At 42.0% G+C, this 22,107-nt stretch overlaps 1 protein-coding gene and 1 long non-coding RNA gene across 4 annotated transcripts in view; one reads left to right on the top strand and one right to left on the bottom strand.

Annotated features, from left to right (window-relative positions):
• LOC139277533 (uncharacterized) overlaps positions 1-17,737 on the top strand; it is a 42,753-nt gene extending 25,016 nt beyond the window's left edge. The window contains exons 3-4 of one of the 2 annotated variants that reach the window (XR_011596104.1): positions 8,643-8,941; positions 17,611-17,737. This is a non-coding gene — a long non-coding RNA (uncharacterized lncRNA). Of the gene's footprint in view, positions 1-8,642; positions 9,904-17,610 lie in introns of those variants that run through there. The other variant, XR_011596103.1, reaches the window with a different exon arrangement.
• The window catches only part of jph2 (junctophilin 2), a 117,147-nt gene that overhangs the window by 6,852 nt on the left and 88,188 nt on the right, over positions 1-22,107 (bottom strand). For both annotated transcript variants that reach the window (XM_070896104.1, XM_070896103.1), the window contains exon 4: positions 12,316-13,274. In XM_070896104.1, the coding sequence (XP_070752205.1) occupies positions 12,316-13,274 (959 nt within the window). The remainder of the gene's footprint in view (positions 1-12,315; positions 13,275-22,107) is intronic.

Raw genomic sequence — 22,107 nt, 5'->3', positions numbered from 1 at the left:
CATCCCAGAGTACTTAAGGAGGTGGCCTTGGAAATAGCGGATGCATTGACAGTCATTTTCCAACATTCCATTGACTCTGGATCAGTTCCTATCAAGTGGAGGGTAGCCAATGTAACCCCACTTTTTAAAAAAGGAGGGAGAGAGAAAGCAGGGAATTATAGACCGGTCAGCCTGACCTCAGTAGCGGGTAAAATGATGGAATCAATTATTAAGGATGTCATAACAGCGCATTTGGAAAATGGTGACATGATAGGTCCAAATCAGCATGGATTTGTGAAAGGGAGATCATGCTTGACAAATCTTCTGGAATTTTTTGAGGATGTTTCCAATAAAGTGGACAAAGGAGTACCAGTTGATGTGGTATATTTGGACTTTCAGAAGGCTTTCGACAAGGTCCCACACAGGAGATTAATGTGCAAAGTTAAAGCACATGGGATTGGGGGTAGTGTGCCGACGTGGATTGAGAACTGGTTGTCAGACAGGAAGCAAAGAGTAGGAGTAAATGGGTACTTTTCGGGATGGCAGGCAGTGACTAGTGGGGTACCGCAGGGTTCTGTGCTGGGGCCCCAGTTGTTTACATTGTACATTAATGATTTAGACGAGGGGATTAAATGTAGTATCTCCAAATTTGCGGATGACACTAAGTTGGGTGGCAGTGTGAGCTGCGAGGAGGATGCTATGAGGCTGCAGAGTGACTTGGATAGGTTAGGTGAGTGGGCAAATGCGTGGCAGATGAAGTATAATGTGGATAAATGTGAGGTTATCCACTTTGGTGGTAAAAACAGAGAGACAGACTATTATCTGAATGGTGACAGATTAGGAAAAGGGAAGGTGCAACGAGACCTGGGTGTCATGGTTCATCAGTCATTGAAGGTTGGCATGCAGGTACAGCAGGCGGTTAAGAAAGCAAATGGCATGTTGGCCTTCATAGCGAGGGGATTTGAATACAGGGGCAGGGAGGTGTTGCTACAGTTGTACAGGGCCTTGGTGAGGCCACACCTGGAGTATTGTGTACAGTTTTGGTCTCCTAACTTGAGGAAGGACATTCTTGCTATTGAGGGAGTGCAGCGAAGATTCACCAGACTGATTCCCGGGATGGTGGGACTGACCTATCAAGAAAGACTGGATCAACTGGGCTTGTATTCACTGGAGTTCAGAAGAGTGAGAGGGACCTCATAGAAACGTTTAAAATTCTGACGGGTTTGGACAGGTTGGATGCAGGAAGAATGTTCCCGATGTTGGGGAAGTCCAGAACCAGAGGTCACAGTCTAAGGATAAGGGGGAAGCCATTTAGGACCGAGATAAGGAGAAACTTCTTCACCCAGAGAGTGGTGAACCTGTGGAATTCTCTACCACAGAAAGTAGTTGAGGCCAATTCACTAAATATATTCAAAAGGGAGTTAGATGAAGTCCTTACTACTCGGGGGATCAAGGGGTATGGCGTGAAAGTAGGAAGGGGGTACTGAAGTTGCATGTTCAGCCATGAACTCATTGAATGGCGGTGCAGGCTAGAAGGGCTGAATGGCCTGCTCCTGCACCTACTTTCTATGTTTCTATGTTTCTATGCACTGGTGGTCATTTTCCAACATTCCATGGACTCTGGATCAGTTCCTATGGATTGGAGGGTAGCTAATGTATCCCCACTTTTTAAAAAAGGAGGGAGAGAGAAAACAGGGAATTATAGACTGGTCAGCCTAACATCGGTAGCAGGGAAAATGCTGGAATCAGTTGTTAAAGATGTAATAGCAGTGCATTTGGAAAGCAGTGACAGAATCAGTCCAAGTCAGCATGGATTTATGAAAGGGAAGTCATGCTTGACAAATCTTCTAGAATATTTTGAGGATGTAACTAGTAGAGTGGATAAGGGAGAACCATTGGATGTGGTGTATTTGGACTTTCAAAAGGCTTTTGACAAGGTCCCACACATGAGATTAGTGTGCAAAATTAAGGCATATGGGATTGGGGGTAATGTATTGACGTGGATAGAGAACTGGTTAGCAGACAGGAAGCAAAGAGTGGGAATAAACGGGTCCTTTTCAGAGTGGCAGGCAGTGACTAGTGGGGTACCGCAAGGTTCAGTGCTGGGACCCCAGCTATTTACAATATATATTAATGATTTAGACGAAGGAATTAAATGTAATATCTCCAAGTTCGCAGATGACACTAAGCTGGGTGGCAGTGTGAGCTGTGAGGAGGATGCTAAGAGGCTGCAGGGTGACTTAGGTGAGTGGGCAGATGCAGTATAATGTGGATAAGTGTGAGGTTATCCACTTTGGTGACAAAAACAGGAAGGCAGATTATCTGAATGGTGACAGATTAGTAAAAGGGGAGGTGCAATGAGACCTGGGTGTCATAGTACATCAGTCATTGAAAGTAGGCATGCAAGTACAGCAGGCAGTTAAGAAAGCAAATGGCATGTTGGTCTTCATAGCGATAGGATTTGAATATAGGAGCAGGGAGGTCTTGCTGCAGTTGTACAGGGCCTTGGTGAGACCACACCTTGAGTATTGTGTGCAGTTTTGGTCTCCTAATCTGAGGAAGGACATTCTTGCTATTGAGGGAGTGCAGCCCCCAGGAATATAGCCCCTAACAATATTAGTAGAAAATTGGTAGGAATAGATAGAGCGCCTTCACTTTTGTATTTTAAGGAACATATATTTCAGGAAATCTCACAAGACTGTATTTGTGGACCTTGTTTGAATATTTGCTAGTTCTTTATAAATTGATTAATTAATTTTCAGAGTGCAACAGCATGCTTGAATGAGATTAAACAACATGGAATACTGGATGCAATTATAGCATTCCACTAACTTCAGCTACGTATCCAGAACTAACTTAAAATAAATATCCTTTTACAACAATGATGTCCAATAGAAATTGCTGACTAACTACTGGGTGGCTATGGCAATACTTTTTTAGTCACCTGCACTAATATTAGTTATCACCCATGTTACACACCATTTTAATAGATAACCAATAAGCAGTAACCAAGGAAGTAAAGCACACTCAATGATCAAAATCACTTATATTCTGCTTTTCATCTTACCAATTTACCAACAAGTGCACAGAAAGACTGAAGTACAATGCATACGGCATGCAAATATGTGTACTGAAATCACATGGCCAACGATGGTATATATTACTCATTTATTATTTACTAATCAAAAATGCAATTAGCCATACCTAAATTCCCAATTCGCCACATGTGGCTTCGTGGCTAACATATTAGACAATATTGCCCTCTGGGCAGGCAGTTCTTTTACATTCTCATCTAAATACTGTTTAATTATATGTTTCCTTTTGATTTCTGCCTGAAATCATTTGTGACACTCATTTTTTATATTGCAACTAATTGATCTCAAGGGACGATGATTGCATGCATTTTTTGAAAAACTGTATATCTTTCCTGCTATTCTGTTGCTTCTACTCTATTAATGTTGTAATATAAGTGCTCAAGAAACAATGAGCAGCGTTACCACAGCAACGGTCACATGGTTACCAGGAACTAATCAGCCATTATAATAAATCGGATGAAACTGGTTAACACCCTCCTTCTAAATGATTTTCCATTTATGGCTTTGGCAACATATTTTTGAAGGCAAGTTGCTTTGTGATGTTACTTTGTCACCGAATGTCATGATAATATAGCTACCAGGGACTAATGAGCACAGGTACCATAGTCCTATGAAAAGATGAGATTCTTCAATGAAAATGTTCTGACGGAACAATCACAGTGATCAAAAACAATAACCAATGGTTACCATGGAAACAGTTGTATTGTCACCAAAAATAAGCAGAAACCCACATAATCCCAGTCTCAACCTTAGCATGGCTCCAGATCTTTCTCAGTCAAATACCAGTAAGGTTGTCACATGATTAGTTGCAGGCAATAAGATTGCTAGAAAAATAACATGAATACAATGGCTAAGTGATCACTATTGGCCAATGACATTGCTTAGAAGCAACATTAAGAGTTGAAAGGTCACAAGACCACTTTTGGATAATAAATTGACAAATAGTGTTATAGGAGGCCAGGTAATCACTATTGCTCAAAAGAAACATAATATATCTATATTTATTTACTTTTGAATTTCGTCTCAAGCTGCCAGTATTCTTCTCCTGCTGTGGTTATACCACGTATCATAAAACTAAGCAGAGCTTCACCAAATAGTAGGTTAGCGACAAAACGTGACAAGCGAGTTATGGTTTATTATACAAGTGGGTGTAAAAATCATCCTTCATTGTCCTTGATACCACAGCCTTGTTTCATTAAACTTGTGTAGGCTGCTAATACACTAAAGTTAATACTGTTTAATTATATCTTATTTTGCATTATTGTGGGTTATGAAGACAAGGATTGATTTATTGTTCCCCATTATGTTCTGCAAACTGCCTTTACCCTCACTCCAGGCTCTTGTGTGGAAATTAAATCAGATGGATTTTAATATTGAATTCATAGACTGATCTTGGCCTTTCATAAATGAGTCACAGAGCTAATAGGAATTTGGCACTCTGACTCAATAAGAGCAGAGAAAAAATAATTCTCGTTTTCAAAAATTAGCATTGGCTGCAGCCGAATAGAAAGAAAAGCTGCACTTATTGCTTTATTTAAGAACAGTAGTTCAGCAATACTGCTGCTTGGATCTTTTCAATCTGGGCTAGATTCAAAACCCGTGTGCCTCAGGCAAAAGCAGTCTTGTAACCCATTAGACGGTCCCTCCTAAACAGGCTTTTATGAAAACCTAGCACTTCGTGACTGCAACAATACTGCTGGAAAGTGTCTGACTATGCAGCAGAATGTCTGCATTTTTAGATTAAGTTGCATTTATATAGAAAAATGTCCAAATGTGCTTCACAGAAGCGTAATCAAAACAATAGCTGCTAAGTCAAAGAAAGATCTATTAGGGGACGTGATCTATGTTTGGTCAACAACGTGGGTTTTAAGGAGGATGTTAAAAGAGCAAAGGGAGGTGAAGACATGGAGGGCTTAGGGAGGAAATTCCATAGTGTGGAGTTTACGCAGCTGAAGGCACAGCCACTAAAGTTCCGATGAAGGGAGGGAGGGATGCAAAAGAGGCCAGAGGCGGACGTTGGTGAGACCACACCTAAAATACTGCATACAGTTTTGGTCTCCATATTTAAGGAGAGATATATTTGCATTGGAGGCAGTTCAGAGAAGGTTCACTAAGTTGATTCATGGGATGAAGGGGTTGTCTTATGAGGAAAGGTAGAGCAGGTTGCACCTGTATTCATTGGAGTTTAGAAGAATGAGAGGTGATCTTATTGAAACATATAAGATTCTGAGGGGGCTTGACAGGGTAGATGGCTGAGAGGATGTTTCCCTCATTGGGAATCTAGAACTAGGGGGCATAGTTTCAGAATAAGAGGTCGCCCATATAAGATGGAGATAAGTAGGAATTTCTTCTCTCAATGGTTGTGAATCTTTGGAATTATCTACCCCAGATAGCTGTGGAGGCTAAGTCATTGAATATATTCAAGGCTGAGATAGACAGATTCTTGAACTATAGGAGAGTTAAAGGTTATGGGAAACAGGCAGGAAAATGAAGTTAAGGCCAAGATCAGATCAGCCATGATCTTATTGAATGGCAGAGCAGGCTAGAGGGACCTACTCCTGCTCCTTTTTCTTATGTTCTTTCTAACCCAATATGTAAAAAGCCCAATAAGGGAGGATTCTTTATTAGATCTAGTAATGGAGAATGAACCACAGCAGGTAAGAGAGGTAAAAGCAGGGGAACATTGCGCAATAGTGACCATAATAAAACACGCTCTAAGATGATAATTAAGAAGGACATAAGTGTGATGAAAACCAGGGTAATAGATTGCAGAAAAGCTGATTTTGAGGGGCTGAGAATAGAACTTGGGAAAATAGAATGGGCAACAATATTGGTAAAAAAAACAAATGTAGAACAGCAATGGGAAATATTTAAAATGGTGTTCAACAGAGTGCAGGAACAATATATATATATAAAAGGAAAGAACAAACTAAACACGAATGAGTCTCCGTGGATGAATAAAGCCATAAGGGAACAACTGAGGACAAGGAAAGATACATACATTAAGTACATAGACAGCAGGGAAGTGCATGATAAGGGAGAATATGAAAAGATTAGGAGAAGTAAAAAAAATAGGAAGGCAAAGAGGAACTATGAAATTAAATTATCAAGGAACATAAAACAAAATACCTGTAGTAAAATATTTTACAGGCACATCAATAAAACAAAGGTTGGGATGGGAATAGGACCATTAAGGGATAGGCAGGATAATACCACATGTAAAGATAGAGAGATGGCAGAAATATTAAATAATGATTTTGCTTCAGTATTTACCAGGGAGATAGAACAGGTGGACATGACATTGGGTGATGAGATTAGTAATGAGATAAGTAAATTTAAAATAAAAAGAGGGGAAATATTAAATAAACTAATCAAACTCAAAGAGGATAAAACCCCTGGTCTGGATGGGTTGCATCCATGCATTTTAATAGAATCTAGGGAAGAGATAGCAGAAGCATTACTACACATATTTAATAATTTGTTAGAAAAAGGTGTAGTGCCAGAGGACTGGTGAATAGCGAACGTAATATCTATATTTAAGAAGGGAGATAGAACATGTCCAGAGAGCTTAACATCGGTGGTCGGAAAAATAATGGAATCCCTACTAAAGGAGAAAATAGAAGAATATCTAGAAACCAAAAATATAATAATGAATAGTCAGCATGGATTTCAATAGGGAAAGTCTTGCTTGGCCAACCTCATTGAATGTTTTGTAGAGGTAATAGAGAGGCAGTAGACAATGATAATGCAGTAGATGTAATTTAGCTAGATTTTCAAAAGGTCTTCGATAAGGTACCGCATAAAAGACTGATGAACAAGGTCAGAGAATGCGGGGACAAATAGCAGAATAGATCGCTAACTGGCCTCAAGACAGAAAGGAGAGAGTAGGAGTAAAAGGTGGGCAGTGGCAGGTGGTGGGTAGTGGTGTTCCACAAGGATCAGTGCTGGGACCACTGCTGTTCACAATTTATATTAACAATTTAGACTTTGGAACCAAAAACACAATTTCTAAATTTGCGCCAATAGTCAATACTGAGGAGGACTGTAACAAATTACAGGAGGACGTTAATAAACTTGCAGATTGGGCATATAAATAGCAATTGAAGTTCAACACACATAAATGTGAGGTATTACCTTTTGGTAGGAAGAATAAGGAGGTCACTTATTACTTGGAGGGTGCGAGTCTAGGTGGGGTAGAGGAACAAAGGGATCCCCGAGTACAAATCCACAAATCACTAAAGGTTGCGACACAGCAAGGCCATTAAAAAAGCAAGCCAAGCACTACGGTTTATTTCTACAGGTATAGAATTGAAAAGTAGGGAAGTTATGCTAAATCTGTATCGAACCTTGGTTAGACCACACTTATTCGAGTACTGCTTACAGTTCTACTTTTCATTTTATAAAAAGGATATAGAGTCACTGGAGAGGGTGCAGAGAAGATTTACAAGGATAATACCAGAATGCGAGGGTATACCTATCAGAAAACTATGAACAGACTGGGTCTCTTTTCTCTTGAAAAGAGAAGGCTGAGGGGTGTTCTAATAGAGGTCTATAAAATTAATAACGGTTTTGATAAGAGTGGATACAGAGAGAATGTTTCCACTTGTGGGGAAATTTGTCTCCAAGAAATCCAATAGGAAATTCAGAAGAAACTTCTTTACCCAGAGAGTGGTGAGAATGTGGAACTCGCGACCACAGAAAGTGGCTGAAGCGAATAGTATAGATGCATTTAAGGGGAGGCTAGACAAGCATATGAGGGAGAAAGAAATAGAGGGTTATGCTGATAGATTTAGATGAGAGGAGGCTCGACCTGGGTATAAATGCCAGCATGGACTGGTTGGGCCAAATGGCCTGTTTCTGTGTTGTAAATCCTATGCAATCCTATGTAATAAATGCAAGTCTTTCTTTCTTTAAAAGAAAGCCTACAATTTAATTAAATACCCACCTGCATTAAATAAAATACAAAGCTGTTTACTTAAATATGCAAATTGTTTGGTGAAACTGGACGGTTGCCAATGCTTTTCAACAATAGAGAGAAGGAATAACTTGGAAACTATCGACCACTTAGTCTGATATTAGTTGTGGGCAAACTCTTAGACCCAGAGTTTCCTCAATGTGATTTACACTGCTGCTCCTCAAACACACAACTGCTTTGCACAACCCAAAAACCCCTTCCTCCACTTTAACACCCGCACAGCCCCACATCTCAGTTAACCTCTCCCATGCCTCTTGCCACACACTCCTTAACTGCCACTCCTTACGCTCTTTGGTCTTTGCAGGAGAAATTGGTGTACAATGTCCACCAAAGACTGGCCACTAGAGGGGACATTCCTACCTTTAAAACCTCCATCCCCTTCAAGTACAGGGTCAAGTATAGGGAGCTACTCCGCTCTTGTTGTGACAGATGCTCAGATTGGTGGCATCAGGTGACTGGCTGAGCACCTGTAGTGTCGTCCTGGTATCTCTATGAAGCATCACACAGACGGAACCTTTCATGCCCTTCTCTGTCTCCTTAGTCCAAAGAGGGGATGCTCACCTATTCTTCCCTTCTACCCTCTTGTTCTGCAGATCTACCACAGCAATAGGTGGCACAGGAAGATGATGATAATGGCCAAGCTACCCTGGAGTCACAGCTGCATGATATTATCATCTCTCAGGATAGCAGCACACGCCAGGCTTCCAGCTGCCCCACTCAGAGCACCACGCCAGTGGGACATGGGAGGTGAAACCAAACTGTCCAGATGCACTCTCCAGAGATGCAGCTAGTTGCCATGGAATGAGGGCAAACTCAATCCAATGAACTTATGTGCAGCACAAAGAGCCAACCAGTTTCTGCAATCCTGTCCCTCAGGTGGCACCTAGAAGGGGTAAGCAACAAATGGCAGCCCACATTCCGAGAATACATTTTTAAATGTTCAAAAATTCCCACAAAACCAAAGAGAAATATATCATTGCACACAAAAGTACTACTGTATATAATGAAAGGAAACACAAGGTCAGGATTTAAATGGAATGATGGGGGAACTAATTTATTTCTAAGACATTCAAGTTATATGGTGGGTTGGGAGGGAATAACATCCACCATAGTGAAATTATAACCACATTCCTTATAAACCCATTCATGATTCAATTACACATAAAAGCTGATTTTCTAAAAGCACATTCGCAGTTTTCCTGAAATGCAATTGCGGCTTAGACACCCAGTCCGATAGAGCAGAGAAAACCGTTGCCCACGGTTTTGCTACCTGTAAACTAAGTAGGAAAAGTCAAGTTACAACACCTTTTTCATGTTATCAGGAATTAAATGAAACATAGTCCAGGGTTGCACTGAGTATCTCCCATCTACCTGACCAATGTTTATATGGCATCTGATCAGCTGTCCCCTTACCCTCAAATACAGCAGACATGTTTACCTGCATTATAATTTTTTTTTTTTTTTAAATGCCTTTCCCAGAAAGATAATACATTTGTAAATATTTTAGTTGTACATCAGAAACCATATAATCATTGATGGAGCAGAACACTTTGCAGTTAATACACAGCTGTACTTTTGTATGACACATTGAGGAAATATGCTGGTCCACAGAATTTCACCTTCTCTGTTCCTTCTGATGGTAGTTGCAGCTGAGGTTAATGCATTAGTTATCCTACTTTACTAAGGTTCTGTGACATCTCTGATGCAACAGTTAACTGCGTAGCAGCCAGCACCTACGATATGTAAGGTTTGTGCATGGAAGAACCAGAAATTTTTTTTTCACTTTTATTCATTCTGATGGAACAGTCTTGATGCTAGGCTGTCCAGTATGCCTGGTTGCAACATATTGCAGAGCTCATTAACAACATCTTGAAGTCACTCAGAATCTATTTAAGCACTACTCCTCTGAATTCAAGGAAACCGTGGGGGCGAAATTTCCCCACACCCTGTTTGGGGTGCACAATTTGAATTAAATGAAAATTTAGCGCCCGACGAAATGGGGTCTTTGAATCAAAATAATCTGCGGGGTTGTATTGGAGGTGTAATGTGCCTCCGTGGGGCAGTAGCAGGGCGACAGAGGGGCGGAAGTGCAGTGCGATGCTCAGTGCCGTGAGTCATGCTGCGTTGCGCTGATGTGTCACAACATCCCTCCCTTCTTTTAAAGGGGAGGGCCATTGCGAGCTCTGCAGCCGCTTACCTGGTGCCCGCTGGGCCACCAGGGAGGGTTTCGGCGGGGCCAGCAGCCCAGCACCGACTGCTGATTACTCCATCACTGTCTTTACTTAAAACCTGATTGACATAAAACTCTGAACATTTGAAAAAGCTGGGCTGTGTTTTAAAGAAAAAAAGTCAGTCACTAATTTTTTTCTTCCAAAAAGTTGACCTGGACAACAGAAGGGATACTGGTTCTTTGAGAGAGAGATTAAACCATTCTTAAATGTAATGTGTTTATCCTTTTGAGATAACATTTTGTAGTGTAAAATATTTTACAGTTGTTTTCCTTGTGATGTATTTAAAGTGTACAATGTTGAATTTTCGAATTTGGGAAACCTATTGTTCTTAAGGTAATGATGGTAAGGATATATTGTTGATTGAAAGATTAAATGGTGAGAGGTTTCTGTACATACGTGACAACCATGGTGATGTGAAAGCCTGACTCATTCTTACTGCGTGTATATTCAGCTTCCAGTCACACCAACAAGCTTGCAGACACCAATAAGGTTTGGATGAAGATGGTCCCTCCGTTCCATTTGACTTGCAATCGTAGAATTCCAACCCTACTGTCTTTCCATTACCACATCTAGTTGCTCCTAAAATAAGCTGCCTGTCTCGACCCAACCACCCTTCCTGCCAGCTGTTGATCACCTTCTCTGTACAGAAATAATTCCTAATGTTTGACCTGAACTTGGTATTCACAACCTTAAATCTGTGCACTCTGTTACATTGCTTTTGCATATCGGAAAATATTCTTCCTAGTTTGCTTTCTGTTTTTCCTAAGAGTAGACGGATGCTGGGAGTTCTCTCTAACACTCAAAAAGCTAATTTCCATACAGAGTCACTGTGAGGAAAGCAATCACAGTCACCAGGAAAAGTAGTTGCACAAAGGGGGAAGAGTTGAGTGCGGGAATGCAGTGGTAGTAGGAGATTCTACTGTGAGCATGGACAGTCACTTCTGTAACAATAACCAGGGGTGCCAAATGGCATGTCGCTTCCCAGGTGCCAGTTAAGCTCTTGGAGAAGGAGGACGATCACGTGCAAGTTATCGTTCATGTCAAACGATGATGTGAAGAAAAAGAGAGAGTTCAGGTCCTGCAAAAACACTTACATGTGTTCGGACATAAGTGAAGTTTAGATAGGTTTAGTAGGTTGAGGAGTGATCTAATCGATGTTTTTAAAATGATTAAGAGATTCAATAGGGTAGATATGTCCTCTGGTCCTCTGGCATTTGTGAGTGGCATAAGGAAGCACTTTTTCCACACAAAGGATAGAGGAAATTGTGGGACCTGGAATACCATCCAAACCAGCGGCCGCCATCTTCGGGCCAACTGCAAAATCGTCCGACAAAGAAAGATAGCGGCCGTGGCGCAAAGGCCTCCTCTTTAAGGACAGGCGGGGTTGAGGCGCTGACTGAAATTTCCCTGAAGGCGCTCCTCCCCAGGTAAAAACATCATTGTGCCCCATTAGTACCCCCCCAGAGGCACTAACAGGGCTGTAAAAAAGGGCCATTTCGCTCACTGTATCTCAGAGTACCAACAGATAGGGAACAGATAGATAGGGAAGACCATTTTGACCCTCTTAGTTCATTCACCAGAAAGGACCTAAAATCCCCCATCACAGCATCCAGCGATCTCAAATATTTCCAAGGATTTAGTTTCACGAAACAGAAGTTTATTATACATGTTGAAGTCCATTCTACTTTCTTGTTTTGTGATAATTCAGGGCACAATCAGACAGAGAACTTTCACACACTTTTATGCATATAGGGAAATAGAGGGGTATTCAAACAGGGTAAGGAGTCTGATCCATCATTTAATTCAATATTTAAATATATCAAACTACTAATGGCACCACATGTGGCCTTGCCCCCTTAACATGCCAGGATTTTAACGCCAACAATGTAAAGATGTATGAGGAGGATATTTATAAATGTTTATAAACAATTATCTGGCTGTGCTAAAATCTGCTTTGTCATAGAAGATAACTGTTTGCGTAAAACATCAGTTTGTAAATCCATGCAACATCCCTGTGCCCTAATGATATACTCACCTGATCAAATGGTGCCATCGCTGCTACCTCCTTCCCTTCTGCTTCGGGTTGTGTTACTAGTTTAGATACTGGTTTTGACACTGGTTTAGGCCCAGCCTTCAGCTTGGGCTCAGGCTTGGGCTGAGGTCTGGATTCTGGCTGGGGTTGTGGCTGTTTTTCCTGTTTGGGGCGTGGTGCAGTTTCTTGCACTTGAGGCGCTGGCTTTGGTTCTGGTTCCGGTTCTTTTTTTACTTTGACCTCTGGTTTTGGTTCGGGTGTTGAAGGTTTTGCTGGGATTACTACTTTCTTGACTGGCAATGGTTGAACGGGAGCTTCATCATCCACTAAATCTAAAGGGAGAGGTCCTACTTGCGTCCGCACAGCGTAACTGTGATAGCTGTCGTGGAACTTAGCATCTTGCAGCTGGTGAGGTGGGATAGGCGCTTTTGACTTGTTCTTTTGATTTGTACTTGGTTTGCTTTCAATCCTTTCTAGAGGCTTTATGTCCAAATCATAGTTGTTCTGTAGTTGCTCCTCCAGTTTTGTTGGTGTTCTTCTGTTGCTCTGATGATTGGAGGTCAGAGATGGATTTCGGTTGTTGGCAGCTGACCTGTTCTCAAACTGTACGGTCAGTAAACTAGAAGGTGTTCCAGGATGACTGTTGGACCGGCTACTTGTGCAGCTTCTACTTTTATTTTGCTCCCCATTCCAGTTGCCAGGACTCAAGTAACTGGAGTCCTCCATCTTGGAATTTGATTCTCTCACTTTTCTGACCTCCGGCGGTGTCTCCACAGGACTTGGTGAAGGAGTGCCGGCAGGAGATGACTCAAATGGGGTTGTGGTTTTATCATGGAGTCCAGGACTCTCTGGAGGGGTTGGTGGAGGCTCTTCAATTGATGGGGGTTCCTGGTCTGTATTTTCCACATTATCTCCATTCTCGATCAGTTCCTGTAGCAATCTTCTCTTCTGATATTCAGGACCTGGAAAATAATAATTGAGTTATTGTAGGCTGTTTAGTGCAATTTCCAGATGTGTAGACTGCTCTACTACATTACTTCAGTATGGTAACAATATAAGCAACCCTGCTCATTTATTTTCGCCAAAGAAGCTAAATGTGGCCACTAACAAAAAATAATCAATGATAAATCTACATTAAAAGGGAACTGTATTGTGCTGAATTGTCAAATAATCCCAACTGGTTGGTTTGGAAATTCCACCCAGCAACACAATCCTGCCACGACGCTGGGCCAAGATTAATTATGCATACAGGGTGGGCTTCCATCAGGATCTCCGCTCTACACAGGGAACCCACCACTGCCCATGTACAAATCCAGCAGTGCTGCAGTGAGACACTTACTGATGTGCCAGAGGGGAGAGAAGCTAAAGTTAAAAGGCACCTGAAGGTAAGCAACAAATTCTGTTCAAAAGGCTCAGGAGGAGCCCACATACTGCAGATGCTGGAATCTGGAATAAAAACAGAAAATGCTGGAAATCTCAGTAAGTCAGCCAATCTTAGTCATTATCCCACCATTCACACCCTATCTTGATTAATATTTTTCTGACTCCTGGCATTACCATTTGAATTGGGCCATCACCCCTTTTGTCTCTCTAATCTCTCCTGGCTTCCAACTTATCACAGACCTTCCTTTTTGTTCCTTCTTCCCCTCCCCCATTCAGTACTGGTTAAGAATCCGTCTTTCTGAACACTCTCCAGTTCTGACGAAGGGTCATCGACCCGAAACGTTAACTCTGCTTCCTCTCCACAGATGCTGCCTGACCTGCTGAGCATTTCCTGTTTTTAGTCCACATCACTGTTTCATGCTGGCATGAAGATTGCATAGGAGAGGGAGAGGTGATCAGAAGCAGGTCCTCTTCCTTCTTCAGTGCCTTCAACAATCTTTGTGCCGCTGCTCAAGCAAGTAAAGCCATCCCTCTTCGATTCTTACTTGGGAGTCAGTGGTACCATGGCAGTAAGGCAAATAAATCAGCTTTGTCCTGTTGCTCAGCTTCCCTGCTGTCATTTAAATGCAGCAGGACAGTCAACAGGCAGGATGCTGAGATCCCTACTGGGAGGGAGGATGGAAATGCCCAACACTGTTTTTAAAGACAGGCATCCAGCAGCAGGCTTTCCTTTACCATTTCCCTGCTCTACTACCACTATATTCTGCTGTATTGCAGAAAGAAATCCAGGCTAATGTCTGCACATTGCCATGAATAAGAACTTTCCTTTCTCTGGGTGTAATCATGTCCTTAATTAACAAGCCACTCCTCCCTCCCCTTTTTCCTCTCTAACTCTCCTGAACATTTTATAGCCAGAAATATTTAAGGGGTGATTTTAACCCACCCTGCCTGGGAGGAACGGGATGGGTGCACAGAGTACTTACTGCAACATTCCTGCAGACCGCCATTGTAAACGTGCTGTACTTTTGTCGGCCGAGGCGCCCACAAGACACAGGAAACGCTTCATGAATACATGCAAATCAGTGTCCTATAACGTCATTAGGATCCCAACATGATATTAGTGCGAAATCGAGGAAGTCTTGCCCAACACCCAACCCGTCAGTAAAGCACAGCGGGATTGGTCTCTCAGAAGCATTATTTAAAGGGGAACTCACCCGCAGGTAATTGGATTGCCAGGAGAATTTCTAGCTTCCAAATTGCTTAAAATCATACAGCACAGAAGATGACCATTTGGCCCATCGGGTCTGTACTGACTCTTTGAAAGGGCAATTCAATTAGTCCCACTCCCGACTCTTTTCCCATAGCCCTGCATTTTTTTCTTTTACCAAGTACATGTCCAATTCCCTTTCGAAAGTTACTATTGAATTTGTTTCCAACACCCTTTTAGGTAGTGCATTCCAGATCATAAAAACTTGCTGCGTAAAAGAAATTCTCATTTCCCTCCTAGATTTTTTGCCAATTATCTTAGATACTTAAAGGGTTGACGGTGGATAGGCAATGGCAAACATTTAAAGATCACATGGATGAACTTCAAAAAGTGAACATCCGTGTCTGGAGTAAAAATAAAATGGGGAAGGTGGCTCAACCGTGGCTAACAAGGAAAATTAAGGATAGTGTTAAATCCAAGGAAGAGGCATATAAATTGGCCAGAAAAAGCAGCAAACCTGAGGACTGGGAGAAATTTAGAATTCAGCAGAGGAGGACTTAGGGTTTAATTAAGAGGGGGAAATTTGAGTATGAGAGTAATATAAAAACTGACTGCAAAAGCTTCGATAGATATATGAAGAGAAAAAGATTAGTGAAGACAAATGTAGGTCCCTTGCAGTTAGATTCAGGTGAATTTATAATGGGGCACAAAGAAATGGCAGACCAGTTGAACAAATACTTTGGGTTCTGTCTTCACGAAGGAAAACACAAATAACCTTCCGGAAGTACTAGGGGACCGAGGGTCCAGTGAGAAGGAGGAACTGAAGGATATCCTTATTAGGCGGGAAATTGTGGTAAGGAAATTGATGGGATTGAAGGCCAATAAATCCCCGAGGCCTGATAGTCTGCATTCCAGAGTACTTAAGGAAGTGGCCTTAGAAATAGTGGATGCATTGGCGATCATTTTCCAACAGTTTATCGACTCTGGATCGGTTCCTATGGACTGGAGAGTAGCTAATGTAACACCACTTTTTAAAAAAGGAGGGAGAGAAAACGGGTAATTATAGACCGGTTAGACTGACATCAGTAGTGGGGAAAATGTTGGAATCAATTATTAAAGATGAACTAACAGCGCATTTGGAAAGTAGTGACAGGATCGGTCCAAGTCAATATGGATTTATGAAAGGGAAATCATGCTTGACAAATCTTCTGCAATTTTTTGAGGATGTAACTAGTAGAGTGGATAAGGGAAAACCAGAGGATATGGTGTATTTGGACTTTCAAAAGGCTTTTGACAAGGTCCCACACAAGAGATTGGTGTGCAAAATTAAAACACATGGTATTGGGGGTAATGTACTGACGTGGATAGAGAACTGGTTGGCAGGCAGGAAGCAGAAAATCGGGATAAACGGGTCCTTTTCAGAATGGCAGGCAGTGGGGTGCCGCAGGGCTCAGTGCTGGGACCCCAGCTATTTACAATATATATTAATGATTTGGGATGAAGGAATTGAGTGTAATATCTCCAAGTTAGCAGATGACACTAAGCTGGGTGGCGGTGTGAGCTGTGAGGAGGATGCTAAGAGGCTGCAGGGTGACTTGGACAGGTTAGGTGAGTGGGCAAACACATGGCAGATGCAGTATAATGTGGATAAATGTGAGGTTATCCACTTTGGGGGCAAAAACACGAAGGCAGAATATTATCTGAATGGCGGCAGATTAGGAAAAGGGGAGGTACAACGAGACCTGGGTGTCATGGTACATCAGTCATTGAAAGATGGCATGCAGGTACAGCAGGCAGTGAAGGCGGCAAATGGTATGTTGGCCTTCATAGCTAGGGGTTTTGAGTATAGGAGCAAGGAGGTCTTACTGCAGTTGTACAGGGCCTTGGTGAGGCCTCACCTGGAATATTGTGTTCAGTTTTGCTCTCCTAATCTGAGGAAGGACGTTCTTGCTACTGAGGGAGTGCAGCGAAGGTTCGCCAGACTGATTCCTGGGATGGCTGGACTGATGAGGAGAGACTGGATCGATTGGGCCTTTATTCACTGGAGTTTAGAAGGATGAGAGGGGATCTCATCGAAACATATAAAATTCTGACGGGACTGGACAGGTTAGATGCAGGAAGAATGTTCCCGATGTTGGGGAAGTCCAGAACCAGGGGACACAGTCTAAGGATAAGGGGTAAGTCATTTAGGACTGAGATGAGGAGAAACTTCTTCACTCAGAGAGTTGTTAGCCTGTGGAATTCCCTACCGCAGAGAGTTGTTGATGCCAGTTCGTTGGATATATTCAAGAGGGAGTTAGATATTGCCCTTACGGCTAAAGGGATCAAGGGGTATGGAGAGAAAGTGGTACTGAGGTGAATGATCAGCCATGATCTTAGTGAATGGTAGTGCAGGCTCTAAGGGCCGAATGGCCTATTCCTGCACCTATTTTCTATGTTTCTGTGTTTCTATCTGTTTCCTCTGGTTATCGACCCTCCTGCCCAGACAGTTTCTCCCCAGCAACTCTATCAAGACTGCTCATAATTTTGAACACCTCTATTAAATCTCACCTCATCCTTCTCTGCTCTAAGGCGAACAATCCCAGCTGCTCTAATCTCTCCACATAGTTGAAGTCGTTCATCCCAGGTACCATTTTGGTAAATATCCTTTCCACGGCCTTGACATCTTTCCTAAACTTCTTTGACATGTTTTATTTTACTACCCTCAGTAAGTTCTAGCTGCTTATCATGGGTGCCATTATTGCCAGTTTAACATGGATGGAGGAACAGATGGGGGAAAAGGAGCAGAAGCAGCAGCCTCCGCAACCTGGAACAGCAGCAGGGCCGAGTAGAATACAGCAGGTGAGTAGAGGTGCTCACAGGAGGCATTACCCCACCACACAGAGTCTATAGGCATTTAATCTATCTGAGGAACTGTGTAATCGGAGGCTGTGTTTCTTCAGATAGGCTGCTGCAGACCTCTGCAGCCTCCTGCAACAGGACCAGCTCCCTACTGGACCAGGTGTCCATACTTTGCCAGTGTCTGACAACTTCACCACAGTCAAAAAAAGGGAGCTCTAGGATTTGCAGCAGTGGCTGGCTTCCCTCGAGTCCAGGGAGTTATAGACTGCACTCAGAAGACCAGCCAGCAGCTTTCATCAATAGGAAGAGTTTTCACTCCATTAATGTCGAGCTGGTCTATGATCATTGCAAAAGAATCTTGCAAGTCTGTGCCAGTTTCACAGGCAGCTGTTACAATGTCTTTCTCCTGTGATAGTCAATCATCCCTCCACTATGCCACTCTTCCACGAAGAGGATGGCTGCTTGGGAACTGAGGGCTACCCCTTCCACACATGGCTGATGACATCCTTCCGCAACATTACTACATCTGAACTGGTCAGATACAACCAGAGTCATGGGGCCACTAGTAACATCACAGAGCACACTATAATACTCCTGAGCAAAGGTTCGGTGGCTAGATAGGTCTGAGGCTACTACAAAGTCTCTTGTATCATTGTGGTGTGCTGTATGTTGCATAACATGACAATACAAAAGTGAATGTAGATGGAGGAGGTAGAGCAACAGCAACTGTCATCATCTGATGAGGAAGACTTAGGTGGAAGCGAGGTAGATGCAGAAGGAGAGCCACGCAATGCCTTGCAGCCAGAGATGCTACGGATCAGTTGATTAAAAATTGCTGATCTGCTTGTTCCCCGCCTTTGAAAAGTTATACAAAACCCCTCTGCATTAACTGTCCTTGTTAACTCATTCACCACTCCCTTAATCCTGCTACTGGAGGGGACTGGCCCAGTTGGCTTTCTGGCACCAATGCAGATATTTGTTCGGAGGTGGCGAGAGAGTAGACGTGGTAACATCCTGACAGAGGGCAACATATGCTACTCCCGTTATGCCAATGCCACTCCTATGGGGCTGCGGCTTAGCAGTTCCATTGATCTGCAGACTAGGAATTGAGTGACCCCTTGAACACCTCTGTCCATGTGGTCCATGACGTAATGTCTTTTTGCTTCAATGAATCTAATCCAATTATTAACCAGTGTATAAAACGGTTAAAACATTGTGGCTTTTCTATTTAGAAATTTACAGTGGTACAGGACTGCAGAAGGGCACAAATTTCAACGCCCTATTTTGAGCAAGTGCTTAATTAGAGACTGTAATCTTGTCCAGTGCTCAACCATGAAATTCAAATTAGCTGAGCCTAGAAATTAGACTGAGTTAAGAAGAGTTCAAGGATCAGTGCTGGGACCACTGTAGTTCACAATTTAAAATTTCTCACTTAGATTTTGGAATCAAAAATATAATTTCTAAATTTGCGGAGGACACCCAATTGGGGGGCGAGGGGAAGGATAGTCAACACGGAGGAGGACTACACAAATTACAAGAAGACATTAATAAACTTGTAGAATCATTATATAATTGGAAAATTAATTTCAACACAGATAAATATGAGGTATTACATTTTGGTAAGGAAAATAAGGTAGTCACATATTACTTGGAAAATAAGAAACTAAATGGGGTAGAAGAGTAAAGGGATCTCGGAGTACAAATACACAAATCACTAAAAGTAGCGACGCAGGCCATTATAAAAAGCAAACCAAGCACTAGGGTTTGTTTCTAGAGGGATAGAATTGAAAAGAAGAGACATTATGCTAAACTTGTATCGAACTTTGATTAGATCACACTTGGAGTACTGGTCGCCATATTATACAAAGGATATAGAGGCACTGGAGAGGGTGCAAAGTGCAACTGTATTAAATGTTAAAGTTAATTCAATTTCTTTGTAACTGATTTACAAGCAGGGTATGGATGGCAACAGTTCCTCATAAAATATAAATTCACTTTTCATTTTTATAATTTAATTCCCAAACTCTATATTTAAAATGGTTCAGTATGTTCCACAGCATTGACTTTCATACCGTTATAATTCACTAATTTTCATGATCATCTCTGCAATGTTTTCATCAGCACAGCTGTCAGTAATATTACTGTGCAATATGTTCCTTATCTGAAGCCATTGTAAATTCTTAACAGCAATTTGACCCAGTAGTATAAACTAGAATATCTCTTCATGTAGAGGCGAATTTGTGTGACAATCAGCACCATCCTTTATTCTGCTAGGTTGTTTTTCATAATATGATGCATAACTTGACCTCTGGGGACATATTTTCCTTGGTTAAATGATTTAAATGAACATGGACATGTGTAAATCTCAGTGCAACACCATCAGAAAGCAGTTGTTGACTTTTTATCCACTTTCACGGTTTAGACGCTTGCTCACATAGCTGTCACACTTTCATCATCATAATTTGTTGATTGATTCAAAGTAAAACAGCAGCAAATCAAAACTGAGGAAAGGAATTGATGGAAAAGGTACTTGTTAAGGCCATGTTAAACACCCATCCTTAAAGGAAAACCTGTAGAATTAAGTCCTGAGCTCACATAGAATGGGCTTTGTGATATATATTTTGTCCTGTAACAATACTATAAAGTTGTAGATAGTTCTGGTGCATATTAGGGCCCAAGTTTGCCCAGGAGAGTTGCTCCATCTTTTTTGGAGCAACTGGATTTTTTTTTGGAGTACCTCAAAAATTGCAATTCTGCCCATTTAATTTGCTCCAGTGTAAGTGAGTTAGTTAGGTTTTTTTTTTAGTTTAGTTTTTTTTCCAAAAGGGGGCGTAACCACCCACTTATGCTTGTTTTGGCCATTTAAGCAAGTTTAGATGGCTAAAAGTTACTCCAAACTAACTTAGGCCAGTGAATGTGGCCACTTGTGGCCGCACAGAAAAACCTTGCGGTGAATTAAGAAATCAGCGCAGGTAGCCAGAGAGGGGGGGCGGGTGGGAGGGAAGTGAGAGGACCTTGCAAAGCACTAAACACCTTCATAACAACTTTAATGCATAAAAACCATTATCAATAATAAATGAATAATAAATAAATTACTAAAAAATTTAAAGTTCTACCTCGCCGACTGCAGCATGCACTGGCAAGCCCTTCGGCCAGGGCTAGGGGCGGGAAGCACGCAAGAAGCAGCAGGAGAGCCCTTCGGGGCACGACATGCCACACTGGCAAGCCCTTCGGCCAGGGCTAGGGGCAGGAGGCACGCAAGAAAAATGGCCGATTGCCAATGTTACTGACCCATTGCACATACGCGCACGCTCCAACGCGCATGCGCAATGCTGCCAGCACTCACACACATGCTGGGCCCTAGCCCCGTCTCTCTGCCGGCTCTGTTTATCCAGCATGGCCCTAGCTCCGCTCCCCTACTGCTCGGAACGGGAAGAACACCGAGGTAAGTTTTCGGTGCCGTTTTTTGTGTACAACGTTGGTGCACCTCAGGGAGCAAATTTGGGCCCTATAAAAGGATCATTACATAAAGAAAATAATTTAATGGAAATACTTTGTTCAATACGTAATGCAATTTTATGTGCCTTGTAAAAGTTCAATTATATTTTGTTTGAAGGAAATATATAAATGAATCAATGTGATTAAGGGGAGTCAAGGATTATGGGGAGTGGGGAGGAAAGTGGAGTTGAGGCCAAGATCAGATCAGCCATGATCTTATTGAATGGCGGAGCAGGTTCGAGGGACCGTATGGCCTACTCCTGCTCCTTTTTCTTTTGCTCTTATGTAAATGTGATAGAATTTCTAAAAGTTTCAAAGCACTATTTCTTACACAATGTAAAGACACCCATAGTAAGTGGAAGAAATCTTAAGTGTTTGCTTAACATCAATTTTCTGCAAGAAGAAATGCAAACTGAAAATAGTAGAAACAAAGGGGTGCTCCATATTCTACTAGGGCTCTCCACTCCAAAGCTGTATTGCTACTGAGGCATAAAAATAGTTGCTGCAAGACTAGGATGGCAAACAAATTTCCAAGATTCAACTTTGCAGGTCCCGTTGCAGAAGGGGACAGAGAGAAGAATGTGCCTTTTCGGAGAATACAGCATCTGAAGAGCAGTATGACAGCAGGAATTTCTAGGCCAACATGAGCCACAATATAAATTTATAGAGGCAGATTAAATAAGCACTTTACCAAGACTAAACAGATTTACTGGTTTACTTTCAAAAATACATGTATGAATAATATACAGATTTCCCAGTGGGAACAGTACATTTTCCTCTTCGGTTTATACAAAACCACAAAGATGCAAATTTACTTTCTCTAAACATGGACTTTAAGACATACTGTAGCTCTACACTTCAAAAAG

Source organism: Pristiophorus japonicus, chromosome 12, assembly GCF_044704955.1.
Source record: "Pristiophorus japonicus isolate sPriJap1 chromosome 12, sPriJap1.hap1, whole genome shotgun sequence".
NCBI lineage: Eukaryota > Metazoa > Chordata > Chondrichthyes > Pristiophoridae > Pristiophorus > Pristiophorus japonicus.
The sequence above is the reverse complement of the archived record's forward strand: the minus strand, read 5'-3'. Positions and strand labels throughout refer to the sequence as shown.